Source organism: Lytechinus pictus, chromosome 13, assembly GCF_037042905.1.
Source record: "Lytechinus pictus isolate F3 Inbred chromosome 13, Lp3.0, whole genome shotgun sequence".
NCBI lineage: Eukaryota > Metazoa > Echinodermata > Echinoidea > Temnopleuroida > Toxopneustidae > Lytechinus > Lytechinus pictus.
The window spans coordinates 1,753,516-1,780,639 of NC_087257.1; the positions used below are offsets into that span (position 1 = coordinate 1,753,516).

Genomic DNA, 27,124 nt, shown 5'->3' on the forward strand with positions numbered 1-27,124 from the left:
AAAAATGATAATCCTCTCTCTACTCCTGAGTGGTAGACTTGAGCTTAATCCCGGACCCAACACGGTTCTATTCCCATGTGGCCAATGTGGGCATGAAGTTAAAGATGATGATGCTGGTGTAGCCTGTGACCACTGTAATGTCTGGTTTCATTGCCAATGTATGGGAATTACTGACAGCCATTATGAAGCACTGTGTAATGACTCTAACATATCCTGGATCTGCAGTTGTGGACTTCCAAATTTTTCGCATGGGTTATTCAGAACCTTCATCTCTGTTGACACATCGAATTCCTTTACCCCTCTCATGACTGACGAGTCCTCTAGTCCATCAAGTCCTGATAATTCAAGCGTAGATAGGTCTTCCTTTTCTCCTCGGCTGACCTCAACGCCATTGAGAAACGCCCCAAGAGCGAAGAAGAAGTCCAAATCTCGTCGAACAAAGCTTCGTGGGATGCAAGTTAACTGCAATGGACTGAAGTCTGAGAAGAGCAAATTGGATTTCCAGGCTGCTCTTGCCCAACATGATCCAGACATAATACTTGGATGTGAATCAAAACTGAATGCTGACGTGCCGACATATTCTATCTTTCCAGAAAACTATGAAGTATACAGAAAGGATCGGAATGCATTTGGAGGTGGTGTGTTTGTTGCAGTGAAGAGGGACTTGGCTTCAATCAGGCGTCCTGAGTTTGATTGCTCTGCAGAAGTATGCTGGGCTTCCATAGACTTTGTCAAAGGAGGGCTGCTCTATCTCGGTAGCTTCTACAGACCACCCGGTTCTAAGGATGAGGTGATTGACGAATTACAAGGTAGCATCAGTACTATCTTTCGAAAGCACAGGAAACTGCCTGCTTTAGTCCTAGCGGGAGATTTTAATCTACCGGATATTGACTGGTGTAAAGTTGTAACATCGAATCCTAGAACTCATGCAATTCATTCTCACTTCCTCAACTTTGTGAATGGATGTAGTTTAACCCAGATGGGTAGGGAGCCTACAAGACCGGCCTCTGGAAATATCTTAGATCTTATACTCACAACTACACCTGATGCTGTGAATAATACCCAAACAAAACCTGGGATCAGTGACCATGACATCACCCTGTTTGACATCAATATGCGACCCAAACTCCAAAGAAAACCAGTGCGGAGAATATACCAGTATGACAAAGCTGACAAACAAGACATTAAGGAGCGCTGCTCTCAGATGTCATATGACTACTTTGAAAGATCTCCTGAAGACATCTCTGTAGAAGATAATTGGATATTCTTCAAGACTTCTCTTTTGTCAATCATGTCTCACATTCCCCACAGGAACTCGAGGCCCAAGACAAGCCACCCGTACATCACCTCGAAGATAATACGGGAAATGAATAAGAGGGACAGGCTATACAAGAAGGCAAGACGTTCAAGGTCACATTCAGATTGGGAAACATACAAAACAAAGAGAAATTCTGTTCAAAGAGCAAAAGAATCAGCTCACAGTGAATACCTTCAAAATGTTGTTGGAGGAAGTCTTATGACTGACGCAAAGAAATTCTGGAGGTACGTCAAAGCTCAGCGGAGAGAGTCGGTAGGAATCCCAACTTTAAAAGTGGGAAATGTTTCCTATGTATCCAATGAGGAGAAAGCTAATGCTCTAAATGCTCAGTTCTCTTCAGTTTTTACACATGATAATACTTCATCGGTACTACCAGACAAGGGTCCCTCACCGTACACACCAATTGAAGATCTCTTCATCAGCTTACGAGGAGTGAATAAACAACTGAAAGAACTTAACACCAACAAAGCCAGTGGTCCAGATGAAATACCTGCTAGAATGTTAAGAGACTATGCAGATGAGATTAGCCCAGTCCTTACTCATCTCTTCCAACAATCCTATGATGAGGGAATTCTTCCAAGTGATTGGCTAAGAGCTCAAGTGGCCAGCATCTACAAGTCTGGCGACAAGAGTAACCCAGCCAATTATAGACCGGTGTCACTCACATGCATCTGCTGCAAGATCCTAGAGCACATTGTATTGAGCCACATGTCAAAATACTTGGAAAAGAATAACATCATCAACCCAAACCAACATGGATTTAGGAAGGGACTGTCATGCGAAACGCAACTTGTTGAGGCCATCAATGACTGGGCATACAACATCGACCAGCAATGTCAGACAGACGCCTTCTTTCTTGACTTTAGTAAGGCCTTTGATAAGGTATCACACAGGAAGCTGCTCTACAAATTGGAGTATTATGGCATTACTGGTCAAATGCATGGATGGATCCAAGCTTTTCTATCAGGCAGATCTCAGTCAGTTCATGTTGATGGAACATCCTCACCACTAGCCAGTGTACTCTCAGGCGTGCCGCAAGGCTCAGTACTCGGGCCTGTGTTATTCCTGCTGTACATCAATGACATCTGTGAATGCATCTCATCACCAATCAGACTCTTTGCTGATGACTGTGTGCTGTATCGCAAGGTCAAGACAAGAGCTGACCACGCAATTCTCCAGCGAGATCTTTCAACATTATCAGATTGGGCAAAACTGTGGGATATGTCCTTCAATGTCAAGAAGTGTGCCCACATGTGTATCTCATTGAAACGACAACCCTTGGCTTGCAACTTTACCATCAGTGACCAACCTGTTCCAACGGCAACCTCCTGTAAATACCTCGGTGTGACCATCACAGACAACCTGAGTTGGAACTCCCATGCACAGAAGATATCCTCCAAAGCTGCTCGTACTCTTGGAATCATACGTCGAGCATTGGGTAAATGTGACCTGAAAGTGAGAGACATTGCGTACAAGCAACTTGTCAGACCTCAACTTGAGTATGCTTCATGTGCATGGAATCCTCACATACAGAAAGATGTAAACATTGTTGAGAACATTCAGCGTCAGGGTGCTCGGTTTGTCCTTCATGACTACAGCAGAGAATCCAGTGTAACATCGATGTTGTCAACTCTTCACTGGGATACTCTCCAACACAGACGCCTTCTTAGCCAATGTGAGATGTTCTACAAAATTCATCACAATTATGTTTACATCAACATGCCACATCAGATTAAGTTAAGCAGCAGTTCTCGTCCACAACGTTCACAACACACTGGACATCAGCTCAAGTACACCCAGCCTTTTTGTAGAGTGAACTGCTACATGTACAGTATGTTCCCAAGAACCATCCGTATTTGGAATACTCTCCCAAACGCTGCTGTAACTTCGACCTCTATAGCTGGCTTCCGGGGAGCAACATTGCCTATCATTCAGCAAATGTTGCCTCCCCCTCCCCTTAAGATGCTGTAAGAGGGACACACACGCACCACCCGCACACTGCACCTAGCACACTGTATATAGTGCACCAAGAATACCACCACAGGATCACCACATCACCTGAAGCACTGGCAGCACCTGACACAGCACAACCCTCTCCAGGACAGCGTGTACGCTTTTGGGAGAGTACTTCTTCAAGCTGTGTGTGTGGAATTTCGGACCTTTCGGACACTCAAATGCACGCGACTAACCATTATGTTATGTAAATTTATAAGAATATAGCTAAGAAGTGACTATTAGTGACTTTCAAAGAAACCAAAAATCATCTTCGAGAGGCCGATCGGTGAAAATATGGCTGAAAAAAAAATTCCGCCCCCGCCCCCTATTGGCGAAGGCTGGATCCGCCCCTGCCCTCTAAAAAAAGCAAAAGCAAAACGCGTACATAACAAAACACACACACAAAAACAATTTTTTAGCACCCGATTTCCTTTAATTCTGACCCCAATCTACACCCCCCCCCCCCTCCCCTATTGGCAAATGCTGGATCCGCCCCTGAACATAGGACTTTTGGAGGGCGGGATCGGATGGTATTCTCGGTCGTGAAGCGTCGTCGTGAAGGTTGTATAGATAGATTTTACCATTCGTAATAGGTCCATGATTTTACCAGTCAAATTATCAGTGTCGTAATGTGCCAAATTTGAACTTTTGAGAGGGCAGGTTGTGGAAAAGGCCTGATATGGCAGTCGTTGTGAATACTGTTTTGGTTTTTAGGAAATTGGCAAAGCCGATCTCCTAATATTTATATAAAAGTTAGGTCCTACCTTAATTCTTGCTCGCCAGAAGATAGAATGGGATCCAGCCGCTCAGAATCTCAGATAAATTGCACAAATCCGTGAATAGAAATATATACACTTCACAATTTCAAATAGATTAGAAAAAAGGGATAGATGTCACAAAATGTCTCGCGAAGTAATGAGCTCATTAAATATGCAGAGAATATAGACTTCGAATGAGTGGAAGTGACGGTAAGGAATAAGATTGGAAAATGCAGAGAAATAATTAAGTATAAGTTGATCCTCCACAAGATTTGATTCAATCCTCACTAGCAGCTGGATGAGATGGTCAGCATGAGTGGACAGGACGAAGGCAGAGAGTAGAGTGATGATGTGATGGAGAAAACAAGTTGTTTTTACCAACATCAGAAAAGGTGAGACAAAGAAATAAGCGCCAAAAAGGGGCAAAACACAGTTGAGAAGAACAAAGAGGAGAGAAGCAGACTGTGAGAAAAGCAAACATGCAAGCATCTTGTAGTGATGTTGTATACCTGCAAGTTCATTGCAATAAACAAGGAACAATGAAAGGATGTTTGCTCCAAGTCTAGGAACAAAAGAAAGGTTGTTTCTCAATATAAGAATGTGTTTGCCAAGTAGATTTGGACAGAAAATGAGTTGGCTTGCTCTGTGAATGTACAGTATTGTAGTACATACACATGGCGTGAACAAGTGAGAATATATGAAATTGGAAATAAAAGAAAGAATTTATATACATATACAGAATGTTGAAATATAAATGAAAATATATACAAGGAAAGAATATATAGATGTAGATATATAAAAAGATATAGTCAAGTCACTACAGGTTTATGTTTTGCTTTAGTTTTTATTTTAGCTATTGTTTTGCTTTTGTTTTGTTTCTGTTATTGTTTTTGTTTATTGCATGTTGACATATTCTCCTTATCCATCCAAGTCATATGACTAGAGTCTAGAAAGGTATAATCTCCCTGTTTTTATTCGACCATTGCTGCTCTAAATATTGATGAACTTTCATGTTTTTGGTAATTTTGTAAAAAAGAAGAATAATTTTTTTCATATTATGTCGTATTAAAAAAAATCGAAACATAATTATAGGTGAAACTTTTTATCTGAAATATATGGTGCGTGCGAGATTCGATGCTCATAACTTTTCTGCAAATAATCGGCCTACAAAAAAAAATTAACGGATTTCTTGCGCGCGCGCGCGCTCAATTATCATTATCAAAATTGTAATTCAGACCCATAGAGATGTATACTAGTATACATCTCTATGTTCAGACCCCAATCACAGCCAAAACCGCGGTCTTGTATAAACAACCGTGGATGAATGCTGTTTTCTGGTGCCAAGAGATCTGGAAATGCAAAAATATGAGAGGCTTGAAAAAATTGGAGAAGGTAAGCGTTTAAGTGACTGAAATTTAGTGAAAAATACGTTTTAATTTGCTAGGGATAGGCTATTTCTTATGTAGTCCCGTATGCGAAGTTTGGCGTATTGTGTGTGAGACCTACTCATCTAGTCTTGAGCCTTGAGAGTTGAGGACTCCATGATGATGTCTTTTTTTAAATACTTTGACATATACTTCTTCATCATTGGAGTCTTGAACCGCCCTCATATAGGCCTATGTATAAGAGACACATGTAAACAAAGATGGATTCCCCAAGGAAATCCATCTTTTAATATAAAAATCACATAAATTGTTGTGATTTTAATTTTTATATATCAAGACATTAGTAACTAACATGTCTAACGTTACACCGGCTGCACTCACACTGTGACTACCTTATTGCGAGGTTAGTATGGTGAGACTACCACATATCAACCACCTCTTTTGAAACCGACCACCTTGCACGCGTTAAAATTATTGCGTATTACAAACGATATGCGCGGGAGAGTAGGCGCAGTGTCCATAGAAACGGTAAGAATCGATTTTACGAGAAAAAAAGAAGCAACAAAAAGTAAAAATTTAGGAGAATTAATCAAAATTGTATTGACCAGACCCAAACCCCGCTGAAAAACCAAGAAATCCGATAGGAAACAGCTTTAGAAGTTAGAACAAATATCCGTCGTCAATCGTCGAATCATGTGCCGGAGCTCGCAGTGGAAGTAGTGAGACGATAATTTAGCATGTTGACATCATAGAACTGATTTTGAAGAGTAAAAATATTTCGCCACCGCGACAAGAATCGGCCGTAAACTTAGCGTGACGCGGTTGGTCGGTTTCAAAAGATGGGTGCAAATGAGCAAATGTAAAAGGGCTATTCCACGGTTACTCACGTTACATTTGGAGACACCTTGACTCATACTTGGAGCTGTAGCTCCATTATTATTGATAGGAACTAAACATCTCCTTATCACAGCAAAGTACACAGTCTGACTATCCTTTGTATAAAAAAAAAACTTGGGAAATTTTATTATGCTCCTGGCAAATCTTTGAAATGTGTCGGTTACTCACGTTACATGATTTGGACATGCATATAATGAAAAGTCGACTTAAGTGAAAAGTGTCCTCATACAAGGCTTTTATGAAAGTTGATTATATCAATTTCAAAGAAGTATATTAGGGAGACAAACTTTGTATATAATTCAAAAAATAAAGAACACAAGGTTTTTACTAGGGGTGCAGATAAAGTGGTTACTCACGTTACGGTTACTCACGTTACATTTTGTCCATGTATGGTTAACAACAAAAATGTCACTAAAAATTCAATAATGTGTGTAAAATTCATTGCTAGGAACACCAAAAAGAGTTTTTATACCAAAAATTGGAACAATTGGAGCTTTATTTAGGGAGTAAGAGGGAAAAGTATGATTTTGCTTACTTATTTTGCATAAATTAGCATAATCACATTGTGAATACTTCTACTAGTATTCAATTTTTTGTGTGATTGTACATGTATGACCACTGATATTTTTATGACAAAAAAGAGTCGCATCAAAGAGGTGTACCCTCATTTTGCGTTTAATTAATCAAAAATAACTTCACAACTCACCATGAGACTTAAAACTTGACATCCCACAGAAAATATTACCTAACTGCATAATTTTTACTGGTTACTCACATTACATGATGGTTACTCACGTTACACAGTTACTCACGTTACAGTTTTTCTTCATCATTTTTATAAAAAATTGTATTTTTTAATGATTTTGATAGTCATCACCGTGTTAAAGATTGTTTGAAGGAAGAGAATTTAAAATCCCACCAGTTAACTGCGAAGAATTTTTCGCTCAGAAAACAAAGTCATTTTTTTTGGTTACTCACGTTACATCACCTGAGCAGGTTTCAATATTTTTTTTTGAATGAGTACTACAAATTTACTTGAAAAGTTGTTGTGTATTTTAAGTAATTTGACTCTTCTAAACTTCAAAAATATATAAAGTGGTATGATGTTTCAATAACAAAATGGTAATAAGGCATATTTCATTTTTCACTATTTTTCTTGTATTTTGGTACAGAATGGAAGATACAACTTTTGACCATTTTTTTCCAAAGTATACATATGAAAATAAACTTTTTATTTTTTGTTCCTGAAACTATCATGTATGAAGGACTTAAAGTATTTAAAAATTCAAGAAAATATTGAATTTGAATTTTTAAGCTCATGTCCACCAACCTATGGAATTGCCCAAAATCGTCGTATTCGTTGTTCGTCGATATATACGCGGATTGAATCGGAGTAGCCGAGCGAAACACGGGAATCTGATCTGCTCAATTTTCTGCACAAATGAGACGAAAACTGGGTAAAATTGATGAATATTTTTGCAGATACGATGCTTAGAAGATTAGGTGGTCGATAGTGGCTGGATCTGGATGTGTACGATGGAGGGCCCTCCTCACTCACACTAATACGAGGTTAGTATGCTATACTAACCTCGTACAAGGGACCGTGTTTGACCTAGCCAGGCGGCTTCTAGAGAGTAAAAATCATTTACTAACGTAAGGTTACTCTCATACGAAGCCAGGCCTTCTATCTCATAGACCCACACAAAGGAAGCCAAAACCTGAAACTTTCACCCCCGAGATTTCTAATTTCCTTCTAAAAGATCTAGCTCTAAATCATGTACATGGGATAAAACTTAATTTCCGACATTTCTACGCTCTCGATGTTATTTTTAAAACAAGAATTCATCCAAAAAATGAAAAAATATTGTGAAAAGACGGAAGAGACTTGCCCGATGTTTACGCCGCCATCTTGTTTCTTATTGTACTTCCCCAACGTTACGCGACGCTCGCGTGGGGAGTCTGCAGTCAGATCAACCATCCCGTTGCTCCGGCCGAAAAATAAAGTAGTCGCTTGGCTTGATTTTTCATGCGTTAAGGGGCAAACATATCGGTTAATATTAGCTGCCATGTCAATTTCACAATATCGCCTGATTTCTAAACATGTTGAGATGTTACTCTTCCCGAGTGGACATGTATATAAAAATTATAAGGATTATTTACGGTGTTTCTGTGCAGTATTTAAAGTCGAACATAGAAGAAACTCGGAGGTGAATGAAGCAATACTACGGTAGTTCGCGCTGCCAAGCTCAGCCGCAAGCGCAATCTCCGGTACGCTGGTCTTTTGGGACGTTAATCTATGGCGACATTGAAATCAACTGCATAATTCCAAAATGTGAATTGACAATGCCTTTATATGACAAACATCTCCGATATTTGATCAAATTCTAGTAAATAAAAGACCGAAACATCGAGTTTTGTGCCGCAATTCTACGCTGTGGCGAAGTCGAAGACAATTCGCGTGCCCAACTAGACTGTCCGCTGTTGAGACGTTATGGTGCTAATGAGGGAACAAATTTTCAAATAAAAAGAAAAGGAAATTTTATCGGCTTTACAAACAATATGACTATGACATGGTAACACTAACATTACCAGGGATGAAAGGGGGGAGGGTCCCAGGGTTAAATTGATAATCATAAAATTGAATACATAAAATCTAATTAAAGAACAAAACCAAGTAATGAAAATGAAAATATAATGTATAGAATAAACAAGAAATAAATTTCATTGAAAATAAAAACAATATCAAAATTACGTGCTTGCATTCAGTCGCCCCTTTGAAAACTCATTTTGAGTGGTTTCACTTAACCCAATGATTTTTGATAATTTTTCTATGAAATTATTATAATTGTAATAATTACTACCATTGCTGTTTCATGAGTTTCTTTTGGGAACTATTTTGTCCAAACAATTTCTTTTTAATGTTGCGATGTAGCGCTTTGTAACTTTTGAAAAGGCGCTTGATAAGTTATTATGTTGATATTGTGAATGTTTTGATTGATTGTTTGTTGTTGTGTTATCATATTTGGGACATTCTGTAAATGAAATTATGGAGGAGAAAATAATAAAAGGAAAAAATGTCTCGCGTGATGTGTCTCTAAAATAAACAACCAATTTTGTGTCTTTCATGCATCTCTTGTTAGAATTTCTGCCCTCATCAACGAACCATCTTTTTTTTATAATGCCGATTATTTAGGCTTCAATGAGTTGTCGATGTCAATTCTGCATTTATTTCAAATTCATTAAAAGCACTGGATGATAACATAATCACGAGTCAAAGATAGAGAAAATAACAGTTAATATGATTAAAACGTGAATTAATTAAAACAAAAGTGATAATTTTTGGCACATAATTTATAAAAATTGAAAGATTAATGATAGGAAGTCTGGAATGCAATGAAAAGGTAGACTGCTTGTTAAAATGATTTCACATCATTATTGTAATTACGGCCATATATAATCTGATCTCCATTGTCATCGTCATTATCACAATCATCACCATCTCATCGAGCTTCCGAAACGTTTTTTTTCTTTAACGAAAACGTTTGTAAAACGTCTAAAACCTACATCGAAAACGTCCATTCGTAATTGGGCAGTCATCAGTTTGGGCCCCTTGTCGTATCCGGATCCGCCGCATGGGACATTCAGGAACAAATGAAACCGTAGAAAATATCTTTTTAGGAAGCGAACCATTTTTTCGTTTATTATACATTTGTTTCAGAATCCAAAATAAATAAAATGCATTTGATAAAAGCAACGTCATAATTTTATTGTCAAAATAGAATAAAATAGAATTCTGTCACGATTCGAATAACAACATTGACCACAAAAAAAAGCACCTTTATCGATTTGTAGAATTTTAACACCGGGTAATTTATGATTGGGGAGGAAACTTATGAATATTTTAAAAAGGAAATGTAGGCCCTGAATGCGACTGAACGTTCATAACTTAATTTGCAAAACCAATGATTGCAGAAAGTTCTTCTTATAATTGACATAATTGTAAACAAAATAATAAAAACGCATGATTGGATATCAAATATGAACATGGACACCCAAATCCAAACCTCCGTGGAAACCAGGGATCGCAGAACGAGTGGGGGGATGGCTTTATCGCATCACAAAAATATCTGATTGTGATTTTATTTTTGCATCGGGTCGACCCCCCAACCCCCCCCCCCCCCCCCCCCCGACTGTCAACCCGTTTCGGGGCCCTCGAATGATCTTCAGCGGAAGTCAAAAAAGTTAGCCGCCTCTTCCAATAATCCCGGATCCGCCCCTGGACACCCAAGGCGTGTAAAATATAAAATCATATTTTGTCGTTATTATGAGACATTGTGGAATATTAGCAAGAATTAATAAAGTCTTAAAAGGAAACTTGTCACATTGTGCATCGTTTACATGTCAATTTTTTTTTTCAACTCTTAAATTCTAGTTTATTGTTAGGTAAAAGAAAATGAAATTATAAAGACAATTGCAAAGAGTCAGACTCGCCCCAATGTTCCCTCATGGCACAACTTTTTTTTTTATCACACTCAAAGGGCACAATTACAATAATAAAACCTTGCGTATTGTAATGATAATGATAAAAGTGGCTACTTATAAATCTAAAATTGCACAGGTCCACTTTTTGGAGCTCATGGCAAGTTCAAGAAGGATACACTTATAAGTTATAGATCTACAGAAGAAGAAGATGAAATTCAATATACAAAATAAACACGAACAATAATTGAAATGAAATAGAAATGGAAATAGAGTAAATATTGGAATTTTCATGAACACAACACACTATCAAATTGTAATAAGAGGTTGGATTTGAATGTTTCTGTTGACGAAATTTGGCGTACTTGGATAGGCAGTTGATTCGATAACTTTGGTCCTATAACTGAGAAATCATAGGTTTGTTTGGGTAGATCGCCTTTGTGTTTCCAATGGCTTACTTATTTTTGTCTTTTAACTTTCTGTGCAGGAACTTATGGAACTGTATTTAAAGCAAAGAATCGTGACACACAGGAGATAGTAGCCCTTAAAAGGGTGCGATTAGATGATGATGATGAGGTAGGTCACTTTAAATCAGTAGTTTTTTAATTTTTCAATACAAATAGTTATTAAGTACCGTTTGGGAAGATTCGATGAGCTGCTAAATCAATCAATAGGGGATTTACACTTTAACAACAAATTTTCAAAGTGGCGCTTGATATTGATTGCAGCTCTCAAACTGCAAAGTATGTGTGAACCTCTCCCTACATGTAGATATGAGGATGCCACCAATAATGACGTAAAGAATGGATATAATGGACGTTTTCTATAATCACACTGACATAGATGATGATGATGTCGGGATGAATTGCTCAGGAAAAAAAATCAAATGACTTTCTGTGATAAAATCTTACTTTGCTAAGAATATCTTTAATTAGGCCTTATATGTGATCATGACAAGAACTTTCATAGAAATTAAAATTTTTATTTAGGTTTAAAGGTTATTTTTTTTTGCACTCAGTCATCTCCTGCTGACGTAGTCAATTGAGTTTGTTGTAAATGCAGCTAGCGAATAAATTTTTTTTTTCCATAACTAATGTGCATCTGTACAAAATATTGCAAATTCTAACAGAGAATTTTGTCTCTTGATTTTGTGATTCTCCTAGGGAGTACCGAGTTCTGCGCTGAGGGAAATCTGTCTCCTGAAGGAACTCAAACACAAGAATATTGTTCAGCTTTATGATGTCCTCCACAGTGAGAAGAAACTTACCCTTGTCTTTGAGTACTGTGATCAGGATCTCAAGAAATATTTTGACACGTGCAATGGGGAAATCGATCCCGATACTGTGAAGGTAGGACATTGATGATGATGATGATGATGATGATGATGATGATGATGATGGCAATGATGATGATGATGGCAATGATGATGATGACGATAATGATGATGGTGATGGTGATGGTGATGGTGATGGTGATGGTGATGATGATGATGATGATGATGATGATGTTATGACATCCACCAGAATATACAGATTCTTTCACATGTCTGGAAAAAAAAGATGAATTATCAAGAATAAAGTTTATAATTCTTTACTTACATGTAGGATAATGATAGGTCTTATTCCTGTGTTAATGATGCTGATAATAAATAAATGGCAATAAAAAAAGAAAAGTACATCTATTTCTTCTTTTTTTATGCATCAGCATACAGTATTTTGAATTTCATGTTGTGAGCACATTGTCATTATCATTCAACTTCTTTCTCTTTTTATTTTTATTTTTTAAACGATTATTTGTATTTATCGAGAATTTCCATTTGACAATTGTTGATTTCTTGATACCAAAAATAAAAATATGAAGAAAAAAAACCCAGCTTGCCATGGGGATACATGTAAGCTGGCTCAAATGTCCAGATGTAATAGCCCCATTAACAGACAAGTGAACACATTTTTTTTTGTTTTGTCTTGTACAGTCGTTCATGTACCAGCTATTGAGAGGGTTAGCATTCTGTCACAGTCATCATGTTCTTCATCGTGATCTTAAACCACAGAATCTCCTTATCAATAAGGTGAGGCATAGAGGTGGGTTTTCACAGACCCTTGAATGTTTTGATGATGTATTCAAGTATTGAAAATGGGCAAAGGGTGTTCTGGTCTGCATCACTTGCCTTCGGTGCGGGAGATTATTACTCAAAGCACTGAAATCCGATGAAGACCTGTATCATACTGTACAAAAATTGCTGTTCGATATGATACTATATTGAACAGTCTAATGCACTTGCAGGAGTGTGCAAAATATACAAATAATCATTGCAATTCAATGCCCAACATAGAGCGCAGTAATCTTAAATGACGTCATAAATAGCTACATGTACATCGTATGTAAAATGAAGTTTGGCCATATTTATTGATTTTGGGAAGTGACACAATTTTTTATTTTTTTTAATCCCTTTTTTTGGGGGGGAGGGCCACATAAAAATGATTATAGTAAATGGCTGCCCTTATTTCATAAATTACTAGAAAAGTACATGTAACACGTTTAACCCAATCTAGGCCGGGGTATTTTGGGAGTTCATATGGCCGGGGGGGGGGGGCTCCCAGGCCCCCCCCCCTTGAGATCTCGGCCGTCGATCGCGCCAAAAATTGGCATGCATTGACTTTGTACACGAAATCACGTTTTTGAGCAATTTTTGGTCTGACATGCACTTACATAACGTTGCATAATTTTGGAACTGCGTACCCGGATGATGCAAATTGGTCTCAAAAGTTGCGCAAGACTTGAAAGTAAAAAGTCGGCAAACAGCGTGGTCAAAAAATTTCATGCGGCAAAAATATTGTGCGAATCCCCCCGGGCTGGATAGGGTTAAGGGCCAAAATTGAAGCATTGGCCATATATCTTTGAATATCTCTGTATCCTACTCCATAGGTCCATGCCTATTCTGAGCCATGCAATAGCATCTTGTATGCTTTAAAAGTTTGTGTTAATCTTGAGTGGGAGATAAGAAGTGATGCCAGTTCTCTGGGTCTGTTGCAGAATTTAACAGTATTTTATTTTTGTTTTCTACACTCCTTGATTTTTATATGATGCTTTTGCATTTTTAACATATATGTAGTAAGCTTTATCAGCTCTCATAAAATGTGCACACAAATTGTTTTCGTTGTTGCAATTCCTATCCTTCACAAAATGTCCACATATCTATAGAAACTCTTTTGAGGGTTAGTTTGGCCAGACAGAGCTTGAACTTACCTCTTCATGTAATAGATGCACATTCATCATATATGGGAATAGATGCACTGTGATAATGTCAGTTTACTGAATGTGATTTCTCAGCAGGCTTTCTAAGCCAGTCTGCAGTGCATCAAAATATAATGTACATTTAGAATTAGAAAAAAAAACAAATCTGAAAGATTACTTAAAGGTCAAGTCCATCCCAACAAAATGTTGATTTGAATCAATAGAGAAAAATCAGACAAGCACAATGCTGAAAATTTCATCAAAATCGGATGTAAAATAAGAAAGTTATGACATTTCAAAGTTTCGCTTATTTTTAACAAAATAGTTATATGAACGAGCCAGTTACATCCAAATTAGAGAGTCAATGATGTCACTCACTCACTATTTCTTTTGTTTTTTATTGTTTGAATTACACAATATTTCAATTTTTACGAATTTGACGATTAAAACCTCCTTGCCTGAACCACAAAATGTTAAAATAATGGAATTCCACGTATTCAGGGAGGTATGAAACTTCATTTCACATGACAATGACGAGAAAATCAAAATATTTCATAATTCATATAATAAAATACAAAAGAAATAGTGAGTGAGTGATGTCATCAGTTCCCTCATTTGCATACCGACCGGGATGTGCAAATAACTCTTTTGTGAAATGAAGCGAAACTTTAAAATGTCATAACTTTCTTATTTTACATCCGATTTTGATGAAATTTTCAGTGTTATGCTTGTTGAATTTTTCTGTTTTTATTCGAATCAAGTTTTTGTTGGGATGGACTTGTCCTTTAATCATGTGAGAGACGCAGGTGAACTGCCTCAATCCCACCTTCTAGAAGTCAGATAAAGTCAAAACAATTTTTAGACCAGATTCTTATTATGCAAATTTGGTGTTCTACAATGTATCTCTTCTCAGTGAAATTTCTCCTTTAGAAGTGAAAGAGATTTCTTTGGTCCCAACCGATTTAACTAAGGCAAAACTACAAGTTTGTATTCTCAAAACTTTTTCCTACTCAACCTATTCTATGTTACCCAGAATGGAGAACTGAAGCTAGCTGATTTTGGTCTTGCCCGTGCCTTTGGTATCCCAGTACGTTGTTATTCAGCAGAGGTAGTGACCCTTTGGTACCGCCCACCTGATGTATTGTTTGGTGCTAAGGTCTATACTACATCTATTGATATGTGGTCCGCTGGATGTATATTTGCAGGTAAATAATCATTCATTGATAGGACAAGTCCACCCCAACATAAAGTTTATTTGAATAAAAAGAGTAAAATCCAACAAGCAAAACACTGAACATTTCATCAAAATCGGACGTAAAATAAGTAAGTTATGACATTTTAAATTTTCGCTTAATTTCACAAAACAGTTATATGCACATCCTTGCTGGTATGCAAATGAGGAGACTGATGGCGTCATCCACTCACTATTTCTTTTGTATTTTATTATATGAAATATTCTAATTTTCTCATTGTCAAGTGATACCAACGATTAATTCCTCCCTGAACATGTGGAATTAGGATTGTTTAATACTATATGGTTCAGTCAAGTTGGTCCTTATTGTCAAGTCTATAAAAGATGAAATATTGTATAATTCAAAGAATAAAAAACAAAAGAAATAGTGAGTGATGGACATCATCGACTGACTCACCTAGTTGTGCATATTACTGTTTGTGAAAAATAAGCGAAACTTTAAAATGTCATAACTTTCTTATTTTACATCCGATTTTGATTAATTTTCAGCACTATGCTAGTTTTGATTTTTCTCTATTTATTCAAGTCAGCATTTTTCTGGGGTGGACTTGACCTTTAAATGATTATAGTTAGTTATTGTAAAATACATACAATTTATTGTAGTTCTTGTAAAATACATTCAATTTATTATTATTTGTTTGGCGTCACCTGTGCCTGGGAGACGAAAAGCGAACTGATTCACTAAGACCCGCAGGTCTCTCCTCCCGATATAACTGATTGGGGGGAGTGCAGGTGGACCACTGCTCCGGTGTTTCCCCCTACTCTAATAGGAATAGTGCAGTGGATTCTTAACGTGCAAAGGTGGTGACTCTCCTCTACACGGAGCCTCAATTTAACGTCCTATCCGAGGGACGGAGTGTTTTCCATTGTAACATAACCTGCATCTATGAAACATGGGAGAGACGTTTACACACAACGTTCTGGCTTCAGTCATCCGCCTGGGGTGGACTCGAACCCATGACGGCAGACGTGTTAAGGACTGAGCCAACAATGCTTTAACATTACTATGTGCTTCCAAAGGGTTTTGGATATTATTACACTGGCTTTAGCAGCGTTAGCCAATAGCCAGGCATGCCTTTTACAGCACATATACTTTTCAAGGAATAAATTCCTGCCAGGTACCCATCTTCCTCAACTGGATAAGTTTCATCAAAATAGGTTGTGAAATAAGCAAGTTATGGATGTTTAAAAAGTCTTGTACTTTCTATGGGGATCCTCCAATTGGCAAACATTGCTTCAAAATGACTGATTTGTGTGGACAACCCTCCATTTGTTTTGTGCACAATTTTTCAGATTTTCCCCTTTATTTTATATATTTCACATCATTTCTTCCTGGCCTTGGCATATATATTGTGGATTATATTTTCCCATGACATATTATGCTCAGAATGAGGTAATATGCAATTTGAAAGATAATGGGGAAAATCTGAAAAATATGGTACAAAACAAATAAAGAGTTGTCCACAAAATCAGCCATTTTGAAGCATATTTGCCAATATGAGGATCCCCATAGAATGTACAACAAGACCTTTTAAACATCCATAACTTGCTTATTTCACAGCCGATTTTGATGAAATGTGTTTTAAATTGTTCCTCTCATTTTACTCTTTCCAATAAGATTGCTTCTCTTCTTGGGTTTTGGTTTCCTTTAATTATTATTGATGGCCCCATTTCATTCTTTCATTATAGTCCAGATATGACTAATGTGATGTATATATGATTAAACCCTGATGTGATGTTTCTTTCATTGATTGTCCAGAGATGGCTAATGCAGGGCGCCCTCTTTTTCCTGGTAATGATGTTGAGGATCAGTTGAAGAGGATCTTCAAACTCTTAGGTACACCAACTGAAGACACATGGCCTGGAATATCAAAGTTACCTGATTTTAAGGTAAGCCATATCATCATATATTTCCTCCTTGTGCACTTTCTTCCTTTCTTTCCATATTACTCACATCTTCCCATCTTTAATTCCTTTTCAATCAAATTTATTTTAGATATGAGTATGAAAATTCTAATACAAAAGATCATATTATTCAAAGCTGGAATTTTTGGTGAAAAAATGAATGGAAAGTAACTTGCTATTCCAACCATTTATGATTGCATTGGTCAATTAGGTCATGTTGTATGGAGTGGGCTTTAAGCAAAGTTATAAGTACTGTTGACTGGTGGTGATTATTTTACCTGAATGCATAGAAAGCATGAATATATGGACAGGACCAATCGTCCTCTTATGATAATTGATTAATTCATTTCTTATCCCATCTATTAGTCATGAACTCTTTTATTCCATCTATTAGTCATGAACTCTTTATTCCATCTATCAGTCATGAACTCTTTTATTCCATGTATTAGTCATGAACTCTTTTATTCCATCTATTAGTCATGAACTCTTTTATTCCATCTATTAGTCATGAACTCTTTTATTCCATCTATTAGTCATGAACTCTTTTATTCCATCTATTAGTCATGAATTCTTTCATTCCATCTATCAGTCATGAACTCTTGTATTCCATCTATTAGTCATGAACTCTTATATTCCATGTATCAGTCATGAACTCTTTTATTCCATCTATTAGTCATGAACTCTTATATTTCATCTATTAGTCATGAACTCTTTTATTCCATCTATTAGTCATGAACTCTTTTATTCCATCTATTAGTCATGAACTCTTTTATTCCATCTATTAGTCATGAACTCTTTTATTACATCTATCAGTCATGAACTCTTTTATTCCATCTATTAGTCATGAACTCTTTTATTCCATCTATTAGTCATGAGCTCTTTTATTCCATCTATTAGTCATGAACTCTTTTATTCCATCTATTAGTCATGAACTCTTTTATTCCATCTATTAGTCATGAACTCTTTTATTCCATCTATTAGTCATGAACTCTTTTATTCCATCTATCAGTCATGAACTCTTTTATTCCATCTATTAGTCATGAACTCTTTTATTCCATGTATTAGTCATGAACTCTTTTATTCCATCTATTAGTCATGAATTCTTTCATTCCATCTATTAGTCATGAACTCTTTTATTCCATGTAGTAGTCATGAACTCTTTTATTCCATCTATCAGTCATGAACTCGTGTATTCCATCTATTAGTCATGAACTCTTTTATTCCATCTATTAGTCATGAACTCTTTTATTCCATCTATTAGTCATGAACTCTTTTATTCCATCTATTAGTCATGAACTCTTTTATTCCATCTATTAGTCATGAACTCTTTTATTCCATGTATTAGTCATAAACTCTTGTATTCCATCTATTAGTCATGAACTCTTTTATTCCATCTATTAGTCATGAACTCTTTTATTCCATGTATTAGTCATGAACTCTTTTATTCCATCTATCATTCATGAACCCTTTTATTCCATGTATTAGTCATAAACTCTTTTATTCCATCTATTAGTCATGGACTCTTGTATTCCATCTATTAGTCATGAACTCTTTTATTCCATCTATCAGTCATGAACTCTTTTATTCCATCTATTAGTCATGAACTCTTTTATTCCATGTATTAGTCATGAACTCTTTTATTCCATCTATCAGTCATGAACTCTTGTATTCCATCTATTAGTCATGAACTCTTTTATTACATCTATCAGTCATGAACTCTTTTATTCCATCTATTAGTCATGAACTCTTTTATTCCATCTATCAGTCATGAACTCTTTTATTCCATCTATTAGTCATGAACTCTTTTATTCCATCTATTAGTCATGAACTCTTTTATTACATCTATCAGTCATGAACTCTTTTATTCCATCTATTAGTCATGAACTCTTTTATTCCATCTATTAGTCATGAACTCTTTTATTCCATCTATTAGTCATGAACTCTTTTATTCCATCTATTCCATCTTTTATTCCATCTATTAGTCATGAACTCTTTTATTCCATGTATTAGTCATGAACTCTTTTATTCCATCTATTAGTCATGAACTCTTTTATTTCATCTATTAGTCATGAACTCTTTTATTCCATCTATCAGTCATGAACTCTTTTATTCCATCTATTAGTCATGAACTCTTTTATTCCATGTATTAGTCATGAACTCTTTTATTCCATCTATCATTCATGAACCCTTTTATTCCATGTATTAGTCATAAACTCTTTTATTCCATCTATTAGTCATGAACTCTTGTATTCCATCTATTAGTCATGAACTCTTTTATTCCATGTATTAGTCATGAACTCTTTTATTCTATCTATCAGTCATGAACTCTTGTATTCCATCTATTAGTCATGAACTCTTGTATTCCATCTATTAGTCATGAACTCTTTTATTCCATCTATTAGTCATGAACTCTTTTATTCCATGTATTAGTCATGAACTCTTTTATTCCATCTATCAGTCATGAACTCTTGTATTCCATCTATTAGTCATGAACTCTTTTATTCCATCTATTAGTCATGAACTCTTTTATTCCATCTATTAGTCATGAACTCTTTTATTCCATCTATTAGTCATGAACTCTTTTATTCCATCTATTAGTCATGAACTCTTTTATTCCATCTATTAGTCATGAACTCTTTTATTCCATGTATTAGTCATGAACTCTTTTATTCCATCTATCAGTCATGAACTCTTGTATTCCATCTATTAGTCATGAACTCTTTTATTCCATCTATTAGTCATGAACTCTTTTATTCCATCTATTAGTCATGAACTCTTTTATTCCATCTATTAGTCATGAACTCTTTTATTCCATCTATTAGTCATGAACTCTTTTATTCCATCCATCAGTCATGAACCCTTTTATTCCATGTATTAGTCATAAACTCTTTTATTCCATCTATTAGTCATGAACTCTTGTATTCCATCTATTAGTCATGAACTCTTTTATTCCATCTATCAGTCATGAACTCTTTTATTCCATCTATTAGTCATAAACTCTTTTATTCCATCTATTAGTCATAAACTCTTTTATTCCATGTAGTAGTCATGAACTCTTTTATTCCATCTATCAGTCATGAACTCTTGTATTCCATCTATTAGTCATGAACTCTTTTATTCCATCTATTAGTCATGAACTCTTTTATTCCATCTATTAGTCATGAACTCTTTTATTCCATCTATTAGTCATGAACTCTTTTATTCCATCTATTAGTCATGAACTCTTTTATTCCATGTATTAGTCATGAACTCTTTTATTCCATCTATCAGTCATGAACTCTTGTATTCCATCTATTAGTCATGAACTCTTTTATTCCATCTATTAGTCATGAACTCTTTTATTCCATCTATTAGTCATGAACTCTTTTATTCCATCTTATCTATTAGTCATGAACTCTTTTATTCCATCTATTAGTCATGAATTCTTTCATTCCATCTATCATTCATGAACTCTTTTATTCCATCTATTAGTCATGAACTCTTTTATTCCATCTATTAGTCATGAACTCTTTTATTTTATCTATTAGTCATGAACTCTTTTATTCCATCTATTAGTCATGCACTCTTTTATTCCATCTATTAGTCATGAACGCTTCTTATTGTATCTTTTAGCCATACCCTATTTATCCTGTGACAACCCCACTAGCTTCAGTGGTACCCAGTCTATCGGCTACAGGAAGAGATTTATTACAGGTGAGATACATTAATCATATCAACATGGCTAATATGCTATATAAATAGATGATCAATATTGATCTGTTGTTCTGTTATCCAAAGAGTTTAGGAGTCAAATGTTTTACAGTATCATTTCCTGTGCATGGTCTGTATCTTGATTATTGTGAACTCTCATACTCACAGTCCACTTTGAAAAAGGTAATCATGTGAAAGCTTAACCCTAAAAAGACATTTTTTGCGATAAATCTGTAACGTTAAAAGCTGGCGCCGCGCTGTTCCAGGACTTCTTTCTTTCAAATCTTGCACAACTTTTGAGACAAAATTTGCGACGCCCGGGTACGTGGTTCCGAAATTACGCAACATTTTGTAAGTGCATGTCGACCCAAAATTGCTCAAAAAGCGAATTTGTGTACAAATCCAATGCAAATTGTGTTTTTAGCCAAAATTCATTAATGTATCATTATTTTCAATTTTACTAATCAAACTCAATTAATTTCATCTTGTTTATGGTCAGAATAAAGTCCCGGACAATTTCCATTGAAAAAACAATATAAAACAAAAAGTCGAAAAACAACGAAATACATAAGAAATTAAAAAAACAATAAAATACATAAGAAAAGAATTGTGATATTGAATTTGATCAGAATCCTACAAAGAGTCTCTGAATAAAAAAATAGCAGTTTAGAGGCCTTATTTAGTTAATTAGAGCAAATCTTTGATTTTACGCATAAATTAGCATAATTAATGAATGATGAGATTTTTCGGAAAATTTGATCCTACAGTCTTGGAGATTATGCCATGGGTAACGCACGTGCCAATTTTCATCGCGATCGCGCAGTCGACGACCGAGATCATAGGGGGGGGGGCTGAATCAGCCCCCCCCCCCCCCCCAGTCTTCATAGGCATCAAAATAGCCCAGTCTATTTAGGGTTAACACTATATAGACTGGGCTATTTTGACACCTAAGAAGACTGGGGGGGGGGGGTGGGTGCTGATTCAGCCCCCCCCCCCCCCCATCTTATGATCTCGGCCATCAATTGCGTGATTACGACGAAAATTGGCATGCGCATTACCCATGGCATAATATACAAAGCTGTAAGGTCAAATTCTGTGAAAAATCTCATTACTAATTAATTACCCCTATGCCAATCTATGTGTAAAATCAAAAGTTTGCTCTAATTAACTAAATGATGCCCCTAAAATGCTAATTTTTGGTTCACAGACTCCTTATATCCATCTGATCAAAAGTTTTTTTTTTCAAAAATTTCAACATCACATCATCATGTTTTCTTTTGTATTTTATTGTTTTCTAGATTTCTAATATGTATTTCTTTGTTTATTGTTTATAATTGTTTTTTCAATGGAAATTGTCATGGACTTTATGTGGACCTAGTAGGTCCATGGTCAAACAAACTAAAGCACGCTTAGGTATCATGCATGTTGCAAAGCATGCATAGCACATGCACATTATGATTTCGAACTTTAATGTGAACCTCATGTGCGTGCATATTGTGTATGTAGTTTAATTGTCACCCATTTACCTGACATTTGTGAATGCAGATTAGTTCTCAAACTGATTGTTTCGAATGTGCTTCAGAACTTTGTGTTCAAATTTCACGAAACATTTTTTTCATCTAAATTCATGTTTTCTTAATCATTTGGAAGGTGGGCCTTAAAAATATCTGAGAGTCAAAGTAGACCTCAAGTAAAAAAGATTGAGAAGCACTGACTTAAAGTATTATAATACCATGGTTTAAAAAATCATGTATCGGCGTTTCTTAGTCTCAAAATAATTTTTTTTTTTTTTCTGAAATGTTCTTGGGACTGTTCATTTAAATGGTGATTAATGGATTGCAATAATTTGTACATGGATTGTATGATTCTCATAGACTTCCTTTATAAATGATGGAATCTTTGCATGCTACATTGCCAAACAAGAAGGAATAGGGGTCAATTATTATATCAAATTAAACAGTAATTAATTTTGAAATAAAATTTGCAGTTCTCTGTCATATATGACTCCTCTCTCATCTCATTTCAGCGTCTGATGATGTGCAATCCAGCGCTTCGAATGTCAGCTGAAGAAGGGCTTATGCATCAGTACTTTGCTGATCTTAACTCTGTCGTCAACTAGAGAGGGCAGTCTTTTATTGTGCAACTCCTAATCCTTGAAGCACTGTTCTTTCTCAGCTGAGCATAAAAAGAAAAAAAATATCCAGTTTACTTGGTGATTTTTAGTAAAATACAAAACACTTTGTATTTTTAAGAGTACGTACATGTATGCTTTGTATAATTATGTATAAGTGATAATCTGGGCTAAACATACATCATTGATTGTAAGGCTTAAATATGTTAGTGCATCCTATAATAAATTATTTGTGTAACTGTATCACAAGATTCATTACACTTTGTAAATAAGAAATTCTAGATTTTGGAAAGGAGATTTTGCCATCCTGCTATAGTGCAACAGAACATGTTTACCTGTCATACGTATATATGTCTTTTGTTAAAACAAATATTCATCTGTGATAAGATATTTATTCAGGATATCTACACTGCAAGCAAAATATTTTATTATTTCAAGTGGCCACTTTTATGACAACAGCTTTTAAAAAAATTATCAATGAATCCAAGAAGATCACTTCTTGATAAATTATGTTCATAGGATAGCTAATCATTAGCTCACAATTGTCCACATGACACTTGATATTTAAGAGCAAGAGTATCTCTCAATGATTAAGTACTGGAACTTGAAGTGTCAAGTTAAAGGTAAATGCTAGTTTTGGTAACGATATCAAAATGAGTTCGTACAGAATCCAATGAAATTACCACCCAAGTGTCTGTTTGTATAAATAAAACATATGAGCCAAAGGATTCTGGAAGAAATTGTGTAATTGCTGAGAAATCAGCAAATAAGCACAGGATTCGGGTAGAGCGTCGGGCCTTGACATTCGAAGCAATAATTATACACTGTCCCACGTGCGCTTATCTGTGTTGGGGATCTTCAGCCTGAACATTTTTCAGCGTAGATTTCAAGATTTCACAAAGTTCAGTTTATGTAACTGTACCAGATCTAGATCCTCGATGATATACTGACAATTAAGCCTTGTTTTACAGACTTTCTCATGAAATCAGTGTTTACTGCAACTACTGGAATTTCTCTTTAACCATGTATGGGTGCACAGGTAAAACTTACCTTTGAACTCATTCATTATCATGTCCCACTACTTAAAATATAAGTGGAGACCCCCGTAACTCACAAATAGAGCGTAAACCATAAGAAATGTTGTAATTTTTATATTCAACTTTGCAGTGCATCTTTACAGGATCTAAATGTTAGCTTATCATCCAAGTTTAAAACTTCAACGGGCTAGTCTATCCTAATATGGACATATATAGGTCCATGATCCCAATAAGAAGTTGATTTGGAGTAGAGAAATTTAAAAAAAAAGTGTAATGCTGAAAATGTCATCAAAGTCAGGTATCAAACAAGAAAGTTCTGATATTTCAATATTTTTGAAAATCTAAGAAAATAATTAGAACACATTCCGGTATAAATCAATCACCATTTCTTTTGTATTTCATTGAATGATATATTGTCATTTTCTCTTCATTATGATGTGAAAAAAAATTGTATTCCTCAATGAATTATCAATATTGTAACCTTTTGTGAAATGATGAAGAAAAGTAAATTAATTTTCAGCACTATGCTTGTGTGTGTTTTGTTCTATCCAAATATACTTTTCATGTTGGTTATACTTTCCCTTTGAAGTTTTGTGTAAACCTAATCATTATTTAACCACTGTGTGAATGGGTAATATATAAAAGTTTTGATTGGTTTATACATTCCTGCTCTATTGTACAGTATGGATAATATAGATGACTTTGTGACCATGATGTCAAAGTGTTGTGTATATCTTGGTTGTGGTGTTATTTGATGTTGTGCTCAAACCTGTTATAGAATAGAGGTCTATTCTGAGTCATATTATATAACAAATACAATAATCAAATGATGGGTACCTAAGCAACATACTGGGACCGCAAGATGGTTGGGGTCGGGGGCTGCATGTGGGTGCTTCAGCCCCCCCCCCCCTCCCCCCAACTGTTTTACAATAACCATCCACACAATGACCAAGTTATGATTTATGCATGTTTAGCCCCCCCCCCCCCACTCACTTTGAATATTATGCGCAGCCTATGTATTATAATACCATGGTATATTCATATAGTTGCTATCATACCTCCATGTATTATTATAGCAAGTATAATGAAAGTGGTGGGTGAGAATGTCTGTATGATGAGGCTATTCATTTCATAAAGCTGTTATGGATGCTAAAACCCCCATTCCACAGAGAACAAGACCGCTGAAAGACCTTTGAAAGACCATAAATTTCGGTTGATCTTTCACAGATCTCTCGATGAACCTACAATGGTCTTTGAGGTCTTACACGAGTCCTGACCAATCTTTCAGTGGTCTTCGTGGTCTTCATGGGCTCCAAAACTTTTTGAAACGGTTCAAAACAGTCTTACAACGGTCTTACAGGAAAATGGTCTTTCAGCAGTCTTTCGATGAACTTTCAAAGGTCTTAATAGTCTTTCGATGATCTTTCGGCAGTCTCAAGATTTTTGCGGAGATCACTGTAAGACTCATGAGAGGCAAAGAAAGGCAAAGTCCATGGAAAGAATTCTGAAAGATGACTTGTTGCATAAAAGATCTCTGAAAGACCATTGAAAAATCTATATAGGACTAGTCTTAAGACCAGTAAGACAATAAATATCCATCAGTCTTTCAGAGTTCTTTGATGGGTCTTTCTGAGCCATTCCACAGAGATGACAAATTTCAGTGATCTTGAAGACCGCTGTAAGACCTCACCAATTGTAAGTCTTTCAGTGGTCTTTCAATGGTCTCCGTTCTGTGATAATATGCAACATTTATATAGCGCTTTAGATGTTTCTAAGCGCTGCATACTATTACCTTGGCTTTATCACTGCTATCCTGATCGGACGCTTGAGCATTTTAGGAATTCCTTCCTACCGGGTGCCCATTTACTACACCTGGGCGAAGAGTGGCAAATGTAGATAAATGTCTGGCCAAAGGATGCAGGTGCCATAGTGGGATTTGAACCTGGGACCTTCAAAGTCAGGAGACTTATCCACTGAGCACCTCTACATTCATTTTGATTACTAATCAGCCAAAGGTGGAATCTGATTGTTGTAGAATAAAATTATCAGTTTTACCAAGCATCTGAAAGAAAAAATTAATCAAATATATGTTCAAACTTTGATCTGCTGAAAATGAACTCAAGTACATGTATGTTAAAACGAGGGGTTGATGGTATGACATTTTGCACAAAAAAGAGTCACCAGTCTTGCACAAGAAAGGGTTACCGTCTGGCTTAAACTTTTAAGTGTAACTAACAAACAGGTTTGTGAAAGACCACCCAAATGTATTATGGGGGGATATTATCACATTAACAGGGATGACTGAAAATGGGCTAAGGCTTTTAATAGTTCACTGCTTGCCTCAACACTAGTGCAGTATTATACTTCTTTTCATTATTGATTTTTTTTTTTCATTTATATTTTACTTTAGATATTTGTACATTGTACATATTTCATCTGTATAGTTATCTGTTACAAACCAACATATGTCATGTAAAAAGGAAGAATTTAATTATTATCTTAATGTATTCTCCAGTGTGAGCATTAGATATCTGAATTTTATTGCAAAAAAAATTCATGTCATTTTATTTCATATAATATGCATTCATGACATCGTCATAATATTTTTGTTAAGTTGGAGAGGATTTAGGGCATTTTTTGTTTGAAACTGAATTAGAATTGATCCAATTATTAGTCTTATGCCTAGGTCTCACTGTAAGAATCAAAATAGATTGGTTTTATCAACTTTATGTTTTGGAGTGTATTTATATGTATAGAATATTCAAAAGCATTTGTGGTTTTTGATTGTATTTGTTGCTATTAAATATCAAGTCACTTGTGAAATTTTAATAGACACCATTTGGATGAATTGTATATTTTGTCATTGTTAGGGTTTGTATGTTAACTTGTTCAACTTGTTTAATAATAATACATAGCATATAAACTATGCCTTCTATCTATACACAACAAAAAAGTAAGCCCCCCTAAATCAAATTACTGTAACTTTTGAACGGATTAATTTTGAAATGTGGTATTTCGTAGGTGGTTTTGTACACTCATTAAG

The 27,124-nt window shown here is 35.7% G+C and overlaps 1 protein-coding gene across 1 annotated transcript; it reads left to right on the forward strand.

The window, feature by feature from the left end:
- The first annotated feature begins 5,278 nt into the window (after window positions 1-5,278).
- On the forward strand, window positions 5,279-26,910 carry LOC129274890 (cyclin-dependent-like kinase 5). The gene is made up of 8 exons (XM_064108333.1): window positions 5,279-5,463; window positions 11,320-11,408; window positions 11,996-12,181; window positions 12,805-12,900; window positions 15,100-15,271; window positions 17,078-17,208; window positions 20,836-20,916; window positions 22,940-26,910. Exons 1-8 carry the CDS (start codon window positions 5,427-5,429, stop codon window positions 23,030-23,032), a joined length of 885 nt encoding a protein of 294 aa, XP_063964403.1. The 5' UTR covers window positions 5,279-5,426; the 3' UTR covers window positions 23,033-26,910.
- Window positions 26,911-27,124: the final 214 nt, after the last annotated feature.